The following is a 19,772-nucleotide window of genomic DNA, read 5'->3' on the forward strand; positions in this document are numbered from 1 at the left end:
TTACTTATTAGCATTGTTATGAAAGTGTCGATTATTTTTTTCCGGTAGGAATATAATTTTCATTCATCCCTTTCTGCCCTCTTGATCGTGATCTACTTGAAAATAATAGGTATCCACTATAACAGTGCCAATTATAATAATATATTAGTATAGTGAAAATAAGGAAATAATAATAATAATAGAACGATTATCATCTTTATTACTATTATTATTATTATTACAATGAGTCGACGACATCGTGTTTGTTCATAATATATAATAAAAAATAATAATATGTGTCTTGTATCACTGCTGACGTCTTGTATATAAACGATAATTTATAGTCGTTCCAACGTCTGTATATAAATATATCAACAATATATTAATGTATATATTAATTTATAATGTCCTATCGAGAATAGTAATTTTACGTTATGTACACATAATATAATAAATATGGTTCTAAAATATCGTAAATCATTTAATATCTTGATATGGTTACTTTATTGTTACCATTGATCTGCGTGGAAAAATCCCTCTTCTAGTGTTGATGACCACAGCACGTTATTATCAAGTTTTATCGCTACCCATTATCAAAATATTTTTTTTTTTTAAAAAAACACTACAAAAATCCAAATAAATAAAATAATAAATCATATTATTTAAACAATTTATATTCACTGTTCACTTACTCGACTTTGACAATACAATATAAGTAGGTGATTTATTTAATCAACGTATACTTATACCGAGTGAACCTATTACGTAAAACACTCATTTTTCATTAACACCAATATTTTTTAAAATATTTATTATAAATCGTTAAGAATTAACGTTTTTTTTAGAAAAAATATAACTTCTAAGTATTTAACATTTTGATGAGTGGAATAGTGATATAATATTTTTCGTGGTTCGGGTGTATAAGTGTATTATACCACTCCATTCTGCTCATCATAGTTATAAATACTTTTAAAAAATTAAAAAATGATAACGATTAAAATATTTAAAAAAGATATTTTTTTAATGAAAAATGTATTTTAAAAAACGCTTATAGTTTTTGAAATAATTCATGAGTATCTTACAACCGGTATATAATATAATATATTATTAATATATATAAGTTTTTGTTTTATAAATTAAATTTTGTCGTTATGTGTTAACTATCTACTTCCAACATGATCTTCATACCTATTATAATACTTATGTATAATAGGTATACATTTATCATAATATAAGTTTACCTTAACAGTTCGTAATCAATCAATTATTTTAATTTAATAACTTCATGTTGTATTGACGTTATAAGTGAACAGCTTAAGAACCGATTTGAATTCGCATGTTTGATGTACAGTTTACTCTCGATTATCCGCGAGCGGATTATCCGCTGTCTTCCACGGAATCGTCTACATACCTATATGTATACAAAAAAATATATACGTATTGTATATTTCCATTATAAATCATTATAGGTTTAATTGGGTTGTGAATTTGTCATAGCCGACAACTCGATAACGACGTATTTATTAGAATGTAATAAAACCGCTGAATCACTAAATACATATATTTTATTTTGTATGTATGACCTTGACCAACATTATAAACACAGTGAAACGACTAAGTTAAATCAAAAAACTATTTTATACTTCTTATATCTTTACTTCTATCCTATAACCTTTTATAAAAAAAATTTGTGATTTTTACTCAAATCTAAATCTTCTTTACCTACCCTTAAAACTCCCTCAATACCGTATGGGTCTACCAACGTAATATTTACTAATAGTACCTATAAAAAAAAAAATTCATTTATTTTTACAGAACTGCGAATTATACAAACGTAATATTATATTTTTTATTATAATATTGTTATTTGTGTAGTCCTTATTTATGTATTAAACTATTATATGGTGATTATTATTCAATATAATATAATATCTACGTTCTACATAATGTAACGATAAATCATTAACTTGTTTTCAATATCCCATAATTTATATTTGTAAATATTTGTATACAATTTTTTTTATTATTTAGTTTTTTCAATTAATTCAATCATTTTAAGAATAATCATGTGTTCATCGACACACGCCTTAACTATTTTTGGAGACAAACTAATGTTTGACCTATATAATGAATTTTTTATTTTTTTTAAAGGTTCTAATAATTATTCATGCAATATTAGGCGTAAGTTCGATCTACCAATAATGATTCGCAGAGCTTACTGCTTTAACTTGTGAAAAAGATTACTGGATCAATTTAGTGTATCTATACCTAAAAAGTGACGATAACATATACCACACAAGTTTACGAATATTTTAATAATATATCTGAAATATGTCAGTAGAATCCTCTAAATTAAATAGTATTCATACAATTTGTTTGTGTATGTGAGTGTGATGTGATTTCTAAATAATTTTTATTAACTTAATTCTATTTTTTTGGAAGGTTTACTTTACTTTTAATGTATAGTTAAGTGTATTTACATCAAAAGAAACGCAGTTAACCCACAATAATCATTTTGGAACATTCTAGTATGATCCACTAGGATCCCCTTATATTTTTACGTTTAGTTCAGATTTTACTACTATTTGTATAGTTTAAATAAAATATTTATGCTATTTTGTTTAGTTTTATCAACTACCATTAATATAATAGGCATAAATAATATTTTTAATTTATATATATTTATGTATATATAATGGAATCTTTATTTAACAAAACTTTCTATACGACGAAATATGTTCTGAAACCTTAACACTTTCATTCAAAAACGATTCTACTTAACACACAAACTTCAAAATTATATATCCAACTAATTAATTGTGTTTTAAATTTAAAAATTGTATTGATTTCTAACTAAATTTCTATTTTACAAATTTTTATAAAAAATTTATTAAAATCATTAAATATATGCTATATCTACTGTATATATGTATATATAAATAATAAATATATAATATTTAATAAGGTTATTTCAATCAATGTACGTTACCATATTATTGGATCATTATTTATGATATTTTTTTTTCACAGCATGGGTATTTGATGAAGTTCGGTTACTTGCCAGAATCAGATTTAGAAACAGGTAACTTGATGGACGGAAATCAACTACACGAAGCTCTGCGAACATTGCAGGTATTATTCGTACATTATATTATACGCATAAATACGATAATAACAAAAAACATAAATTATATTATACATTATTATGATTTAGTATACAACAATAGAAAATGTATTTTCATTTTAAAAGTGATTTCTTTTTTTTTTTGACAACGAATAACTGTTATTATTCAAAAAATATTATCTTGATCTTTTAGAAAATTTAGTATAAACGAGCAATTTAATAGGTAATTACATATTATTTATAGTGCCTTAATTTTTTTCATCTGTATCTAGTCGTGTGGGTGTTATAATTGAGTAGTTTATTTCATCATTTTTAAAAATTGTATTTAGATTGATTAATCAAGCATTCTCGCCTCCATTTTTCCTATAATAATTTATTTATTTAATTTCTAATTTTAAAAATTTTAAAAGTATTTAAATATTAAATTTTTATAATACTGAAATTTTTTTATACTTCTATAAATATGAGTTTCCTATGGCGTACAACTTTCAAACGATAATTATATATATAATTTTGTTAGACGTTTGGAAACATTCCTGTCACCGGTAAAATGGACGCAGCCACTAAACAGTTGATGAAGAAACCGAGATGTGGCGTTCCCGATATATCACAGCCTACGGGTCAGCGACGGACTAAGCGCTACAACTTGCAGGGTCAAAAATGGAATCACGTCAATCTAACGTGGAGGTGAGTGGAATAAAGTCTTTTCAAAATGTTTCTTAAATCGTAAAGACTCAACAGGGGCACCGTTTGGGGGGGGGGGGGGGGTGGCAGGATGTCTTTAGGGAACCCTAATTTTTATGTACCATCATAATATGGGCCGGACCTTCAATTTACAAGAAATCCAAGAAATTGCTTTGATAGGTAATAATTTAATTACAAAAATACAAAAATTGAGGTGTAGCAATCCAAATCGAATTTTTTTTCTGTTTTGGCTGTTTTAATGTCTTGTTAGATTTAGTTAGAATATAATAGTTACGTATTTTAAAACAGCTCTTTTTTAAAAAATAATGACGTAACGGTTTAAACGATAGAACCATACTAATGTCTTCATAGAAATATAATAATTTATTCGTTATTGCATTGCGCCAACGCTATCTTTTAACTAATATGATCACCAATTACATGTTTTCCACCATCGATCGTATGAATAACAAATGCTATAACCAACGGTTTATATTCACCAAGTCTATTGTGACGATTTATAGAACATAGGTATTCCAAAATTAATTGAATATAATAATATTATAATATACCTAGTAATTTGCTTAACATTAGAAATTAAGAAATTAAGTATACATTTTTTACCAAAATTAACAAACTTCCAAATTAACTGAATTAAAATGTTTAAATAAATCTAAAATTTATCCATCATAAATGCATGTATCAATATATAATATATATATAATAAATATCGATTAAAATTAAATATTAATAAATGCCATAGCAAAAGTTGTCGGTAAAACAATAACGCACATTTATAAAAATCATAATTTTAAATTTTTAACATTAAGCGTCTATATTAACGATACATTTATTGTAGTTTCGTATAAATTAATATTTTATCCGGGATCTATTGACATTAAATTATATTATACCTATCAATTAATAAAAAAAAAAAAAAAATGTATTTAAACAATAAAAACGATAAATAACGAAACGCAATGGATATTCAGAGTTACTCACTCGATTTGGATGTGATGTTCAAATTGGCGTCACCACAACCTCCTTGAGTGAGCGACTCGGGATTTACATGCTCGTCGCCGAAAGCAGCATGCAGTATTCTCGTAGATTATTGTATGTTGGAATAACACTACAACATGATAATATCGAGTAAAAACGCGACGTGGACCATGTTTTTCGTTAGTGTGTACACATTATTATGATTTATTTCGTAAACTGCGCTTGCAGTCAATCGAAATTTAATATAAAATAAAAAATATTTAAAACAATTAAAAATAGTGTTAATACTACCCATATATTCAGTTTTGTTAAGACGTAGAGTACTTGAGTAAAATAATTCATATACTTTTTAAGTACTCAAATACTAAGCGTTTTAAATATTTTATCAATGTTCCTATCTGTATGTTTTTAACTTCAAATACTTTTCTTTCTAGCTTACATACTTTTTATTTAATTACACCTCCACGAGTGTAAATATTATTATGAATTCCATCAACACGCGTTTAAGCACCAATAAGCAATATATTATATTGACATTACATTATCAGATTTATGCAATATACGATTTTATGCGGTCCAATAATAAATAATAATAATTGGTGTTGTTCGTTTGTTCTTAGTTTACGGACGAGGCGCTTGGATAAGGTAGACCACGGATGGGTGAGGTCGGACCTAAACAGAGCGTTTCAAGTGTGGTCCAAGCATTCAAAGCTCACGTTCCGGGAAGTTAACAGTGAATCTGCGGACATACTGGTGTTTTTTGAAAAGTGAGTGTTGGTGGGCTTTGTCAGATACTTATACAGTTATACATTATGTAACGCGCGATGTATAATAGCTACATGTATTTACATTCCGAGATGTTGAGCTGGAGAAATTTAAATTTGACAGAAACGGTATTTAAAAATAAATGAAACAAAAATATTAAATCAAAATTAAGATTTTTATAAAACAGTTTATTATATAATATTATCTACAATAGCGTTTTCATCTTAAATATTGAAAATGTATTTTATTTTTGATGGTATGATAACATGATAATTGATAACTCATCGCTTTTTTTACCTACCTACCTATATAATATAACTGCAAAATCTCAAAATAATTTAATAATACGTAACCAATGAAATCGGATAATCGAAATGTATTATTCGATTCACTGCATAAAGATTTCATTCCACTGGTACATAGTTTTTAGATTTTTGACATATTTGTATAAATTACATACATAGTGCGCGTAGCTCATATAAAAATATTATTATAACATTATCTGACTATTTTGACTCATGTTCGCTTTTATAACGCAGAGGTTACCACGGCGATGGATATCCGTTTGACGGACCAGGTCAAGTGTTAGCTCATGCATTTTTCCCGGGTACCGGACGAGGGGGTGATGCTCATTTCGACGAGGAGGAAGAATGGCTGGTGGCTGACAAGACTAGTAAAGACGGTGAGTACTAAAAAACGACTACCTACACTATATGAATACACTGCAATACACTGCAATACACTGCAAATTATACTGCATGTATATAGCGGTAAAACTTTAAAATAAGAACATTACGTATTCATAGTGATTAAACAGGAGAAGGTCAGAGGGAAGATATGTTCTTTAAAATAACTATTATTTTATCAAAAATATTTTTTCTGATAAGTGACAATAAGAACCACAAGCTAATCTTAAGTAAATAATGTTTTAATAATCAAAATGTATGCTAAAATATCAACATCACCTCCCCATCGCGATAAAACCATTTACCACCTGCAGCTTTTAAGTATAGTAAATCCCAAAGTCACAAATAGTCACGAGCTTAAAGTCCTCCAAACTTGATCTTCCCAAATTTTCATCTAATCCTCGTAGACTATTGATAGGTATACTCTATATTTATCAGTTTTTTCTACAATTTCGAAAATCACCAAAAATCATATTATTAGAATATAAAAATGTATTAAACATTCTATTTTCATAATAATAAATACCATAATAATAATAAGTGAATTAATTTAAAAAAAAAAAATTACGATAAATATAGTAGTTTTCGACAGTGTATAACAGAAATCTTATTTTTTTGTGTCTATATTATTATTTAATATTTATTACCTAATATACTTACGTACGTTAATATTATTCATTATTTAAAAACAATTATTTGCGCCTCTACAGGAACCAGTCTGTTCAGGGTGGCCGTACACGAATTTGGACATTCACTCGGTCTTTCACACTCGTCGGTACCAAACGCGTTGATGTTTCCTTGGTACCAGGATATGCAATCTGACTTTGAACTTCCCAACGACGACCGGATCGGTATACAGGTCCTTTACGGTAAGTGCATACAGAAATTCCGCTGCAAAATGTTAGTGTGTCCTTAAGACTACGAAAATCGGTTGTTATTTATAGATTAATGATCTATCTCCGAGTGCATTAATACGTCGTAACAACATTTATCTCGTCGGATTCGCATACAGCCGGTACATCGGAAATATTATTAATTATTATTCTTATTTTATACTAACTTTTCAAAGTTTGGTTTATATTTTATAGTACTATTCATGATATAGTTATAAACTGAGTATAATTATATATCTACTCATAAAATATATATATTAATACACTGAAATCAGAAGCAACATTACTATAGCCAACGAATTTTGAGAAAAATATCAACTAAATTTTTAATTCCATAGCATTATTGTTATTTATTCGTTTCTTTTAAATAGGTGTGAAAGATGAGAAGAGCTGGGGTAACATACCGGTGTACAACCCGCAGACTTCGATTATACCGGTTCTTTCGACCACCGTCCCGACTATTACAGCAGTTACTAGGTCTACAGCCATTACCAGTTATACTACACCCGTGACCCCCTCTAAACCCACTACCAGCAGGACAATGCCACCGAGACGAGCGGAAGTTGCAGTGGTCGTCGATGAAAAACCTGACTTTTGCAACACGTCCTTCGATGCAGTGTCAATCATACGGAAGGAGACATTCTTCTTCAAAGGCAAATATACGTGGAGACTAGGCCCCAAGGGACTATACGCCGGATATCCGGCTCAAATCTCCCGTCTGTGGTACAACCTGCCGTCAAATATGACTCAAGTGGACGCCGTGTACGAAAGACAAGACGGCAAAATTGTGTTTTTCATAGGTCAGTAAAATCAATTTAGTTATAACGCATTTGCGAGTACAAAATTTAAATCTTATCCATTCTATTTATTATTTTTTTCTGAGGGCAACATGTTTCTCTAACTGGAGACCACCGATTTTAACTTTTACAACATTTTAGTTTTTTTTTTCAAAATTACAAGTACGCAATATAATATGCTCATAACTTATTACAACTTGGTCCTTGGTTAAAAACTTTGTTAACAAATAAACTCCTAAGGACCAACTATTTTTGCGTCTTTATCCAGGTTTCGCTTCTATACAATTCGCTGACATGTATTTGTTATAATTACGCATATAAGATAACACCCCCTCTCATTGAAAATTCCTAAGCATGCCACTGTATATGTCTTTGAGTGTATTAATTCTTTTTACCATAAAATATTTTAATACAATCGCTTTGTGTCGGTTATTTTCCACTCTACAGGTCGCAAATATTACGTGTTCGACGGCAACAATCCGCTGCCAGGATACCCGAAACCGTTGACAGCGCTCGGTTTGCCCGACGAGTTGGACCACGTAGACGCGGCGATCGTCTGGGGTCACAACAGTAAAACGTACATATTCAGTGGGACCATGTACTGGAGATGCGACGACGAAACAGAACAGATGGAGCTGGACTACCCTCGGGATATGTCCATTTGGCGGGGCGCGGGGTACAACATCGACGCGGCGTTCCAGTGGCATGACGGTGAGCAGAACAAATAAATATTTCTAAATATTAAACCAACAAGGTCGGGCTAACGAAAATTCTATAACCACGTTTGGTTTAAATTCAAACCCATAAATAGCTTCTGAATTCAAAGTCGTTTTTCCATGACTGGCGTGTTTGTCGAATATTCGGTGTTTGGTTATTTGCCACCTTCCCATGGGTCATCGATATAAAGTACAAGCTACACGAGTCAAAGTCTCGAGTTATGCAGAAACGCGGCACGGCAATGGCGAGTAGTGAGCTGTATTTTAGTCGCGAGCGACGTTTGCTGCACTAGCCTATAGTGTTATAAATTCGGCCAAAACTGGAATCGCTTCCATACACGCGAGCGCAACGTATAAAATAGTTCAATTTAAAAAAAAAAAAAAGTATGACAAAATTAAGTATTTTGTATCTGCAAATACAAAATAGCCGTACCTACATAATCAATTTAAGTTAAAATTATTAAAATTATTTGTATTTATTCGTTATCGATTAAACTCGTACCTACCTCTGACTGATAAATTATACATGACAAAACGAAATGTGTTTTTAGGTGCAACGTACTTCTTCAAGAACCGCGATTTCTGGAAGTTCAACGATCTCAGGATGCGCGTCGAACAGGAGGAGCCCAGATCGATCGGCGAGTTCTGGTTCAACTGCACTGCAACGGGCGGCAGTGGACGGAACGGTGACCGATGGCCGGTCACCAAAAACAAGGGCCGGACGAACGGTCAGAAGAGCGTCGGGGGCCGCGGTGGCCGATTCCGAACCGCCGACGACGAATCGTCCGACGGCGACTCCTCGAGGTCCATCGCCACGGGTAGTACATCATCGTCGACCGTGGCGTGGTCGGTTGCGATAGCGTCGGTCGCGACAATCGCTCGTTGGGCGCGGTGAAAGTCGCTGTGCGAAAAACTAACACGTGTTCGTCATATATTATTGTATTTGTGTAATGTATTTATAATATTATTAAATATTGCAATCGCTACTGTGATGTATAAATGTATAATTGTTCGCGACGTCCGGCAAAGTCCCCCGGTCGTCGAGTGTGACGATTTGGGATAGCGAGAATCTTGCGATTTTATCGAGTTATTCGACCAAATAATAATAATAATATAATGTAACTGGTGTTTCTGATGTGGTGATTATATGTAGTGCTGCGACTACAGCAGTGACGATTTGGGCCCTATCAGATACGAAAGATGAGCGAAAAATAAACGAAAACAAGTCGATTTTTTATTAAAGGCCCGACTTCAATGTCAAATTTTGGGTGCAAAGTGCAAGCCTCGCTGTGACACGAAAATATTTAGTAATTTGATATAGATAAAATACTTCAATATTTCGATATATCCAATATAACACTCGTAATCCTGCTGATATGATTTTATTTTGTTTTAAAGTTTTCAACCATGAATGCATATTATGAACAATAATACATTTTTAATATTTGATTAATTATATAAATATAGCTCAATCTGAAACATTATACTCGTGTAGTACAATATTTTTATTATGTTCCAATGCTGTATATTTTTTTCTTTGACCCTTAAAATTCAATAATTATTCTTCCCGTCCGTCTCCGTCGTACTTATTCCGAATGCCCATCACCATTTGTCATTTAATAATAAATTTATTCAAATTCTTGAAAATTTTTGTACTATCTTAAAAAGTTCTTTATGGTGATACAAACTTCTGTTTTTCGTATAAAAAACCTCATTTATAAATTATTTAGTTAGTGAAATTTTATTTAAAAATTTTGATATATCTAATTTAAAATTCAAACAAGCACTTTTTTTGTTACTAAAATGTTTATACAAAGGATAATGTCCTTAAAAACTGGATTTATTGTGTTTATTATACTTGGATCATTTTTAAAAATTATAAAAATTGATGAATAGATATAAATTATCTACTAAAATGTTCAACTCACAGCCTCCATATCTTTCGAACAAATTATCATGGACTAATCTATTATTTTTAGTCTAATAACTCAAAGATTACTCGTATAAATTTTGATTTTGATAGGTAGTCAGCATTTTCAATAAAATAATTCACTAAATGAATTACAGTAAAAAGGGCGTGAAGTTTCCATTTGAACAATAGATGTTTGTATCTCCACAAGACAATTCTTAATTAGTACAAAAATTTCAATAATTTAAAAATATGGTCTTTAAAAACTTAAAAAATTAAAATTTGAATAACTATATTATTAATGAAAAAAGAGGGGTGAGTAAGCTTGGTGATCAACTTATATTTTCAGAACTAGTTAAATAATACCGATATACCCCAAACCAGTAAACCTCAAGTTCGCAGTAAGTATATTTTTCGGTATTTTATTAAAACGGTATTCTGATTGTGTATTGCCTTTAAACCGCAATCACTCAGCCGTGCGAGGTACAGTTAGTCAGTGTTTGACTACATTTTATCGTTATCAAACTCTACGTTGTTTAATGTTTATAATGTCTAATGAATTTTGTGATATTTTTTTCTATCAACACTATTATATTATATACCAATTTGTATAAATATATTTACTATATATATTTATATATATTGAGATATTCGATTTATGAATATTATTTTATTATTGCGTTTTTATATATTATTAAACTATTTATGTATATACTATAATTATAATATATTTATTATTATGTACGTACCTATAATACTATAATATACAATACTATATTATTAAAATCTGTGTTATACCTATATTTACTATTATATTTATGTACCTATTACCTATAATTTTATTTTGTATCAATATCGCCAATGTTTTTTTCTACTTACCGACGGTTTTTTAATTTTTATTTTAAATAAAATAATGTAATTATTGTACTTAAAAGTGAAAACGTTTTTTTTAATGATTGTCGCGATACCTATCTAAAATATTATTATACCTATTTAATAACAGCACGAACTAAAATACGTGCCAGTTCATGTATAAATGTATTATTGTTTATGATAACAGGTACGGTAATCGGTCAAAATGTCCAAGGAAAAAATATCCAAACCAAAATTTAAGTATACCGTTTAATATACTTTTATTTTACAAACCCTTTATAAAAAATATTTTTTTAATATTTAATTAATTGTATAACTAAGATTTTTTTGGAAACCTACGTGTTTAAACTTTTTTTTTTAAATGAAATCTTTTTTCGCTTATACGCCTCCACGAAAACACACCATTGTAGACTGTAGTATAAGGTAGTGCGTATACAGTACAGGGGTAAAATTAAGGGGATGAGGGGGGATAGATCTCCCTCAGAGCTTTTATAATATATAATAAATGTACCTATATATAAATAATTAAAACTACTAAAATTTAGTATTTTGTTTGTAAAAAAATGTCTGTCCCTTCCAGGATAAATTCCTGATTGCCGTCACCGACACAGTACACAATATAACATGACAAATTTTAAAAATTACCACTTCTATAACATTAAGATAAAGTTGTAGGTACCTCGTACCTACCTTTCTTATCTGTTATTATATTATATCAGTACCTATAGATATTATGTTTAAAAATATTGACTATTTACGTGTACGACACTAGTATTATATACAAATAATATAATAAATATTAGTTAATCTAGTTTTCAGCTCTCATAAATAAGTAATTTACAGTACATTATTTCATCATCGTCAACGTCGTTCGGTTTTTGTGTTAGCGTGAAGTGTAATATAATATATAGGTAGTCAGGTAGATACTATTAAATTCATTATTTTGTATAATTAAAATTACTTTATATTTTGTCCGTAAATATTTTGACTTATGGATATTTTGGTTTGGGCATTTTGACCTAAAATCAATAGATACATAGCAAATTTGAATAATTTTTAATAAAAAAAATTGGGTTTTTTTTAAATGTTATAAGTACCTAATAATTTTTTTAATCATTTAACAATCTCATTGCAAACTGCATGATTATAAAAACCTATAATAAGTAGAAGTTTATTTGACGTACCAATTGTTATTTTTATTATTACAGACTGTCATTGAAATTTGAAGTTCTGCGAATTATTTTTAACAGATAAAAACTTCTGTAAGATGAATATTTACCCGCTTCGATTGTCAACGTAATGTAGATATAAGTAGGTATCTAATATAGGTACCTAATATTTTAAACAGTATCGATGATGAAACATTAATAAATGAACCGAAACGCGCTTATTTATTGAAAAGATAATAAACTGAGCCCTATGACTGGGGGACGCTACATTGCCGCTCGATGACAGTCTTTGGTCACCAATTCATCACTTTTGACTCGGATAATGGTATACAATGGTAGTAAATAATAACCATGGTACTAATCAGGTAAAACTTTCGTTTTTACCAAATAAGAATGACGTGTTTTATAATGTATAGTGAGTAGTGACCTGTAAAAACAGTCTAATTCTTGTACAGTTGTACGTCTTACAAGAAATAGAAACGGACTTCCCAACAAGTTCCCTCTTACCAATTCTTCGTTTGCTTAGGTGAATGAAATACAAAAAAACGCACACGAGTGTTCTTTCTAATTTATCAGTGAAAATGCGTGACCGATTGAGTAACGCGTTGGTAAAATCCAATCATTTCGATACGGAAACCAGTATCTGATGGTCTGAAGATGACAACTTTCTAAGGCTATAATTTCGGTTTTCATTTTTATTTTCAGTACAATAACAATGAACTAAATGCCACTATCATCCAGTATGAGTTGCATAAGAAATCAGCGTTTTACGATAAGGATCGGATAGCATCGTTCACAAGGACTTGCTCTGTAAAAGCAAGAGAGCTGCAAATGTCTAAGGTTACGACCTAAGGGTTGCTGCACTTTATTTATAATTCTGAGAATCTATTTTTTACTTCTGGGACACTTATGTGGCTATGTTCCTAAATTGATAACATTAATATAGGTAGGTATTATATCATATCATATCATAATAATCAACATTATATCATAGTTTTTTTTTTTTTATGATACTTAATTGACAACAAATATTTTTTATTAATATTATACAACATAAAATATCCCAAGCTAAAAAATATGGTCTGTCTCAGATTAGAATTGTTTTTTTTATTATACACTGATATATAATATAAATTTAATATATCTATAAATTATAATGGACAACAGTGCCCCCAAATTTTTGAATAAGCTGTAATTTAATTTTTATTAAGATGTGATTCCCTGTTATTTTGACTATAACTACACTGATGTGTATAATTATCCTTATACAATAAAATGTATTCTTAATTTCTCATTAATGAATATTTCTTTTTTTTATTATTATTACACTGATTTGATTTTTATTTCAATTAATAAAAATATTTAATGTTTTATATTTAATGTAAATATAGGTACAAACATTTTCTTCTAATACAAAAAAACTTCACTGTTCAATTATAATTTAGAAAATCTTTGTATAAAAATAATACTAAAATTTATTGAAATAAAATTTGATAAATAACTCATTATTCATAAATTAAATTTTAAAAAATCATTGTATTCAAGTATTCAACTATTTTTGAATCTTAAAACAGAAGTTAAAAAAACTTTTAAATATTAAAAAAAAGACTATTTATGAGCTTATTAGGAATAATTATTAAAAATTAACACATTAAATACATATAATTACACAATAATTGATTGTGTTTTATTTTTTCACAACAATAAAATAGAAAAATAAATTGTTGCATAAGTAAAGAATTTATAATGAACCATTTGTAAAATGCATCATTAAAAAATGTATGAAAACCAAAAAGATTTTTTTTTTCAATATTTGTTAACGTCGAGTTGTACGCTTATAATATTTATCATTATTAATTTGTATCTGGAGCGGAGACACAGAACGTGCGTTATAACGGTGACCATGTTTTCTATGGGGCCCTAGTCTACTCTTTATGTGTCTCTTTTCATACACATCTTCATCACTCGTGTAATCACCATCATCTTCATGTAAATATTGGCGGCGTGGAATATCACGACGAGTTGCACGGCTAAATGGAATATCAGTGTATTCCTCGTCATTAACATCTTCAATATCTACTTCAAGCGACTCATCATCAATATACTGATGCGCTTTTGCAGCACGAATTGCTTTGGCTACTTTAGCAGACACCAAACGTCCATTAAGGCGTTCCCGCAAGTCGTTGGCTATATTTACTTGATGTCTTTTAAAAAAAAGAACAAACATTGTAAATGAAAAATTTTTATTATAATATATTATTTTTAATTATATATAGTCACCTTGAATTTGAAGCTGAATTCAGACGTTTCCTTGTAATAGCTTGTGTTTCATCATCTGCATACATACGCATTCTTGGTATTTTACTTTCTCTGTACCTTGCATCATTATAATCATCATCATCATCTTCACTGGCTGCACCTGATGATGATGTTGGTGGTGGAGGCGATGGAGTGCGTACTTTGGATTTGTCTATAATGATTAATAACACAAAATAATTATGGTAAGTATACCTCACAAGTTTATAATACATTAGGTTAGTAATAGCTTCTTTAATTAAAATGTTACATCAAATGTTTTGTTATTATATGAAATATTTTAGTTTTTAGTTTTTAATAAATATTATGTTTATTTTTTAAAAAATTCATAATGAAAGGACAAAATCAAAAGGAAGTAACTAGTGGTAAGATTTATGATAAATGCTCATCATTATTTTATACACAAAATCAATATACTGTTTCCTCGGAAAACTCCCATACCAATAATAGAATTCATCATTCAGTCACTTGATAGTTGGAACTTTGGTAACACCTATGCAATATTTAAGATCATGTCAACATTTACCCTATGTCGTTTTAAATCCACATCTATTATAGTTAACACCAATGGTAACCAACATTATTTTTATTGAGGGCCGTAAAATTATTTTTCTAAATATTAATAGAATGTTAGGTATAGTTATTTTATTTTGTAATTCTATGAAAGAGTAAATGTTTATCGACTAATTCCAAAAAAACACTATTTTCGTAGTTAATTTTTTGTTTTTTATTTGAAACATTATGAACTGCACATCGCAATTACAAGAAAAATTCAAATTGATATTTTTGATAGCTTATGATTTAATGTTAGTGCAAAACAATAAATAAAATATTATTATTTCAATTATTAAACAATTTAACAATAGTAACACTACAACAAATGTTCATGTTTGATTAATACCAAAATTAATATTAAGCAATAGGAAAAAAGAAGCATAAATTTATATTTTATTTTATGTACATAATATTTGTTGATAAGTGTGAATAAATTTATTTCATTTTTTTTATTTTTATTTAATACTTTAGCTGATCAGTTAATAAATTATCATTGGCCTGATCCGGATGAGATTTTGCTGCAGTGATCTACACAGTTCAACACCACTTCAAATCTTTTTTTTAATAGTAATTTATTATTATATTTTATCCAGGTTTAAAAAACAAAAATAAAGTATATTTAAAGGTAACTGAAAGTAAATTTACAAGAAAAAAAAAAGTGACTATACAGAGTTTCACCTCCACCACAAAAAAACATACATTTAGCATCCATGGCATTGTCATATTGGCTCCAAGTTTTGGCTATAGCAGTCCAAGTGTTAATTCCTGGATTCTTGGCCAATTTCCACCGTACATCATCTTTTAACATTTCATCACCGATATCGGGGTGATTGATAACTGGTATATACTTCCGTTTACGACTTTCAGGAGAAAATAATTCATAATCTATCAAAAAAAAAAAACAGTAATTTGTTTAAATCACATGTATGTTTTAGTATATTAAATAATTTATAATATTTATATTAACCTCCGTCTTCTACATCGATACTATTGTTCTTTACATCTTGCTTGTCATATATAGTACTGTATCTCATCAATATGCACTTAGATTTTTCATGTGGTTTAATCGCTTTTCTCCACATACCTGGGGGCAACTCATAACCTACACAGCTAACATAATCTTCTGATACTAATACCTACAATAACATAAAACATTAAAAATAATAAATTTTATATTTAAAATAGGTATGAGTTTGCTCTTACATCATCTTGATCCATGTGGTCATCATTTTGATTTTCATTTAAAGCTCCATGTTCATTGACTGCAGACGTAATATGCTTTAGTTCACGTATTGGACGAGTCAAGTCTAATAATGCCTTAGTAGGCATTCGATCGTCCAACCATACAACATTGCCTAAAAAAATTAACAAAAAAAACATCATGCAAGGTAAAAACAATTATAGAAATGCTTTGTGTAGATTCTCGACAAACAATTCACTAACATTCAGAATTTGATACCCATTCCAAAAATTTAGGATCGTATTGATCGAAGTATTCAATAATATCTTTAGTGGTCATTCCCATGACTCCGTGCAAATGTAAAGCGTTCAACTGAATGTCTTTGTTGTTTTTGTTCATGCCAAGACTGGAAAGCAAAACACACATTGACTTACTCAAATCTATAAAACCCACCATAACATACCTGTTAAGAATATACTGGACTTGTTTATCCGTGATGCCTGACGAATAATGTGTGGGTTGTTGATCCGAATTAGACGCAGCGGCTGCTTGGAACGTATTTCTGTTCAGCTGGTAAAGAGATACATCAGGATCAATATTTCAATCATGTAAATAAAGAGATAAACGCAGCAGAATTAGGCCACATACTTTAGGTCTGTTTAGTTGTGTTATTGGCTGACTGGTCCGCGCTGACGTACTGTTGTCGATCGGCTGTTCGTCGTCGCTATCCAATAGTTCACCAGGTTCCAGAAAGCCCTCGGACAGGATGTCATCGGTATCACTGTCCGCCATCGCGATCTTCGAACAAAGTCAGGGCTTCTAGCTGATTCGGGTCCAGCTGCTCCTGCTCAAAATGCCAACTACTACGTCTCGGTTCAACACATTTTCGGAGACGTCAGACAAGACGGACTCACGGACTGCGGGATTCGGGTAGCGACTAACGATCTGTTATCAATGATGAAAAATTTCCGTTCACAGCGGCCGAAATTCGAGCACCGCGGATCGTGATAATACAGATTACCGATTGAGAATAGAGATACTATGATCGGGCGTCGGTGTGAAAGTATAAGTCGTATATTGCGTGTTATTTCGTAAGTGCTACGCAAAAATACCGTTGTATCTTCGTCATTTACCGTTGCCACTTGCTGTCGAAAATCGTTTTTAGAGAAAACAAAACTTTAAGAGCTTAAGACTGTCGCGAAGACAACCACATGATAATAAAACAGATTTGTTTTATCATGGACGACCGGACGACCGAACGACGGCGACGCGTACGGTACAACCATACGACGCCCGACTCCCGTCGAAAAACACCGTCGCCTTTGGACATGTTATTCGGAACAGTGTTTGGCGATCGCTTTTTCTGTCGGCTTTAGTTTGTACATAATATTTGTTATTGTTGTATAATATTCGTAATAAACAAAGACATATTAATATGCCTATGGTCAATAAACGACAATGACGATATTTAAGTGTTTAACGATGCAACGCTGGAATTCCGTGAATTTTTGCCCGTCGTGTTGGTAATAATTCGGCATTCCGTCGCTAGTGGTCGCACGCGTTATCAATTAATACCTAACCACTCAGACACGGCAGCTGATACTACCGCACAAACGTCACAATATACCGTGCTAACCGCATAAAGACTAAAGATAGACCACGGTCTTGGAATGTACCTATTCTAATTATCTTCTAGGGCCGTGAGATAGACTATACCATTGAGTAGTAATTGGTTAGGACTTATGTTTTGTTGTTAGTCTGTACCTGTATTTATATGTAACAGTCACTACTCACTACCTACTTTAAGTCGTGTACGTAGAAATCGTAGAATGTAAATTATTCTTACTCCATGATTTAGATATGTTATACCAAAACCGAACATACCGTCTTCGCTCAGAAATGTTTTTCGTAGGTATGCAATATGATACATCATTTAATTTAAATTTAACACATAATATGTACATTACAGTGACTTACTACAATCTCATCAAAGTTGTGTTCACCTATTTATTACCTTCTTTTTAAGAATTTTTTAATAATATTCAATTGTTCTAATAATTAGTAAACCAAAGTAAGAAAATCATAGCACGAGATTTCTCAATAAAACCGTATTTGATACATCTTCGAAAAAATAATACATCCGTACGTATTCCAATTTGATTAATATTTTAATAAACACAACTATAAAATCAAGAATATCTAAAACGTCAAAATTACACGACCAAAGTTGACTGAATATCGTTCTTGAAAAAAAGAACTAATCCGTACTTGTTATACTAAAAATAAATTGATTTTTAATTTTTTTAATTTTGTCCACTTAATATTTATGTTACTATAAAATATTTATTGTACATATTATATCTTATTAATTTAGGATGTCTTGTTAATAAGTATACATTAAAAAATTCTTCTCTATTTTGTACTTAAACATAACAATTAAGTATTAAAAAATATGCTTTGATGATACCTAATGATATTGACTTCGAACAAAAAAAATAAGACAGATTAACTCAATGGACTTAAAAAACGGATTTGGCGAAAATTGAATAATTGCACCTGTATCCACGTACATATACCTACAGGTAAATGTATGTGAAGTAAATAATTTAAATAATTCATAAGTATACCTAGTGACTAGTACCTACTTATATACGTAGGTATATAAATGGAATAATAAAGGCGAATGTGAGTATTGTAATAACTGATTATTGTATCGCCCATTAAAAAATATTTCAAGAATATAATAATTATAATGTGTAACTGACAACTGACAATTTTATTGTACTTATACCCAGGGCTGTTTCTAGAAGTGAGCGAGCTGGGTGATGATCGCTCAAGATGCTGAAATATCATGGGCTTCTTTGGAGTTCAGATATTAGTTTTTTTTTAATAATTCGAGTAAAATTATTTAATTATCAACAATAATTCTTTTTTAAATTTAAATTAATTCTTCAAATTTTTTTATTCATTTTTATAACTAGTTCATGTTAATTTTTTTGCTTTTTTAAAAACAAATATGCTTCTTTTTTCCATTTTTTAAACAATTGTGTGCTTTTTTTTTGTTGCTTATTATGCTTTAAAAGTTTTAATAAATTGATAGTATCTTCAAGTACTTCGAATGGAGGGA

General features: G+C 29.9%; 2 protein-coding genes across 4 annotated transcripts in view; one reads left to right on the forward strand and one right to left on the reverse strand.

The window, feature by feature from the left end:
- The window catches only part of LOC114123777 (matrix metalloproteinase-2-like), a 43,307-nt gene extending 31,969 nt beyond the window's left edge, over positions 1-11,338 (forward strand). For all 3 annotated transcript variants that reach the window (XM_050203427.1, XM_027986861.2, XM_050203428.1), the window contains exons 3-10: positions 3,010-3,111; positions 3,624-3,790; positions 5,407-5,553; positions 6,091-6,233; positions 6,948-7,106; positions 7,502-7,930; positions 8,375-8,638; positions 9,195-11,338. In XM_050203427.1, coding sequence (XP_050059384.1) covers positions 3,010-3,111; positions 3,624-3,790; positions 5,407-5,553; positions 6,091-6,233; positions 6,948-7,106; positions 7,502-7,930; positions 8,375-8,638; positions 9,195-9,538 — 1,755 coding nt within the window. In that variant the 3' untranslated portion in view covers positions 9,539-11,338. The remainder of the gene's footprint in view (positions 1-3,009; positions 3,112-3,623; positions 3,791-5,406; positions 5,554-6,090; positions 6,234-6,947; positions 7,107-7,501; positions 7,931-8,374; positions 8,639-9,194) is intronic.
- A 2,912-nt stretch (positions 11,339-14,250) lies between these two features.
- On the reverse strand, positions 14,251-18,116 carry LOC114123785 (nuclear cap-binding protein subunit 3-like). The gene is made up of 8 exons (XM_027986876.2): positions 17,294-18,116; positions 17,109-17,215; positions 16,909-17,051; positions 16,669-16,820; positions 16,433-16,601; positions 16,165-16,350; positions 14,875-15,064; positions 14,251-14,798 (listed from the first exon to the last, which is right to left on the reverse strand). The coding sequence occupies exons 1-8, from the start codon at positions 17,435-17,437 to the stop codon at positions 14,411-14,413; spliced, it is 1,479 nt and encodes a 492-aa protein (XP_027842677.1). The 5' UTR covers positions 17,438-18,116; the 3' UTR covers positions 14,251-14,410.
- Positions 18,117-19,772: the final 1,656 nt, after the last annotated feature.

The sequence above is a fragment of the Aphis gossypii genome, chromosome 3 (genome assembly GCF_020184175.1).
Source record: "Aphis gossypii isolate Hap1 chromosome 3, ASM2018417v2, whole genome shotgun sequence".
NCBI classification, from domain to species: Eukaryota; Metazoa; Arthropoda; class Insecta; order Hemiptera; family Aphididae; genus Aphis; species Aphis gossypii.

Excerpts from the sequence above, each read along its gene's own strand:
- LOC114123785 (XM_027986876.2), bottom strand. The coding sequence starts at position 17,437 with ATGGCGGACAGTGATACCGATGACATCCTGTCCGAGGGCTTTCTGGAA. Across the intron at positions 16,821-16,908 it reads ATGGGTATCAAATTCTGAAT|GCAATGTTGTATGGTTGGAC; the intron begins GTTAGTGAATTG and ends TAATTTTTTTAG. Across the intron at positions 15,065-16,164 it reads CAATGCCATGGATGCTAAAT|ACAAATCCAAAGTACGCACT; the intron begins GTATGTTTTTTT and ends TAATCATTATAG.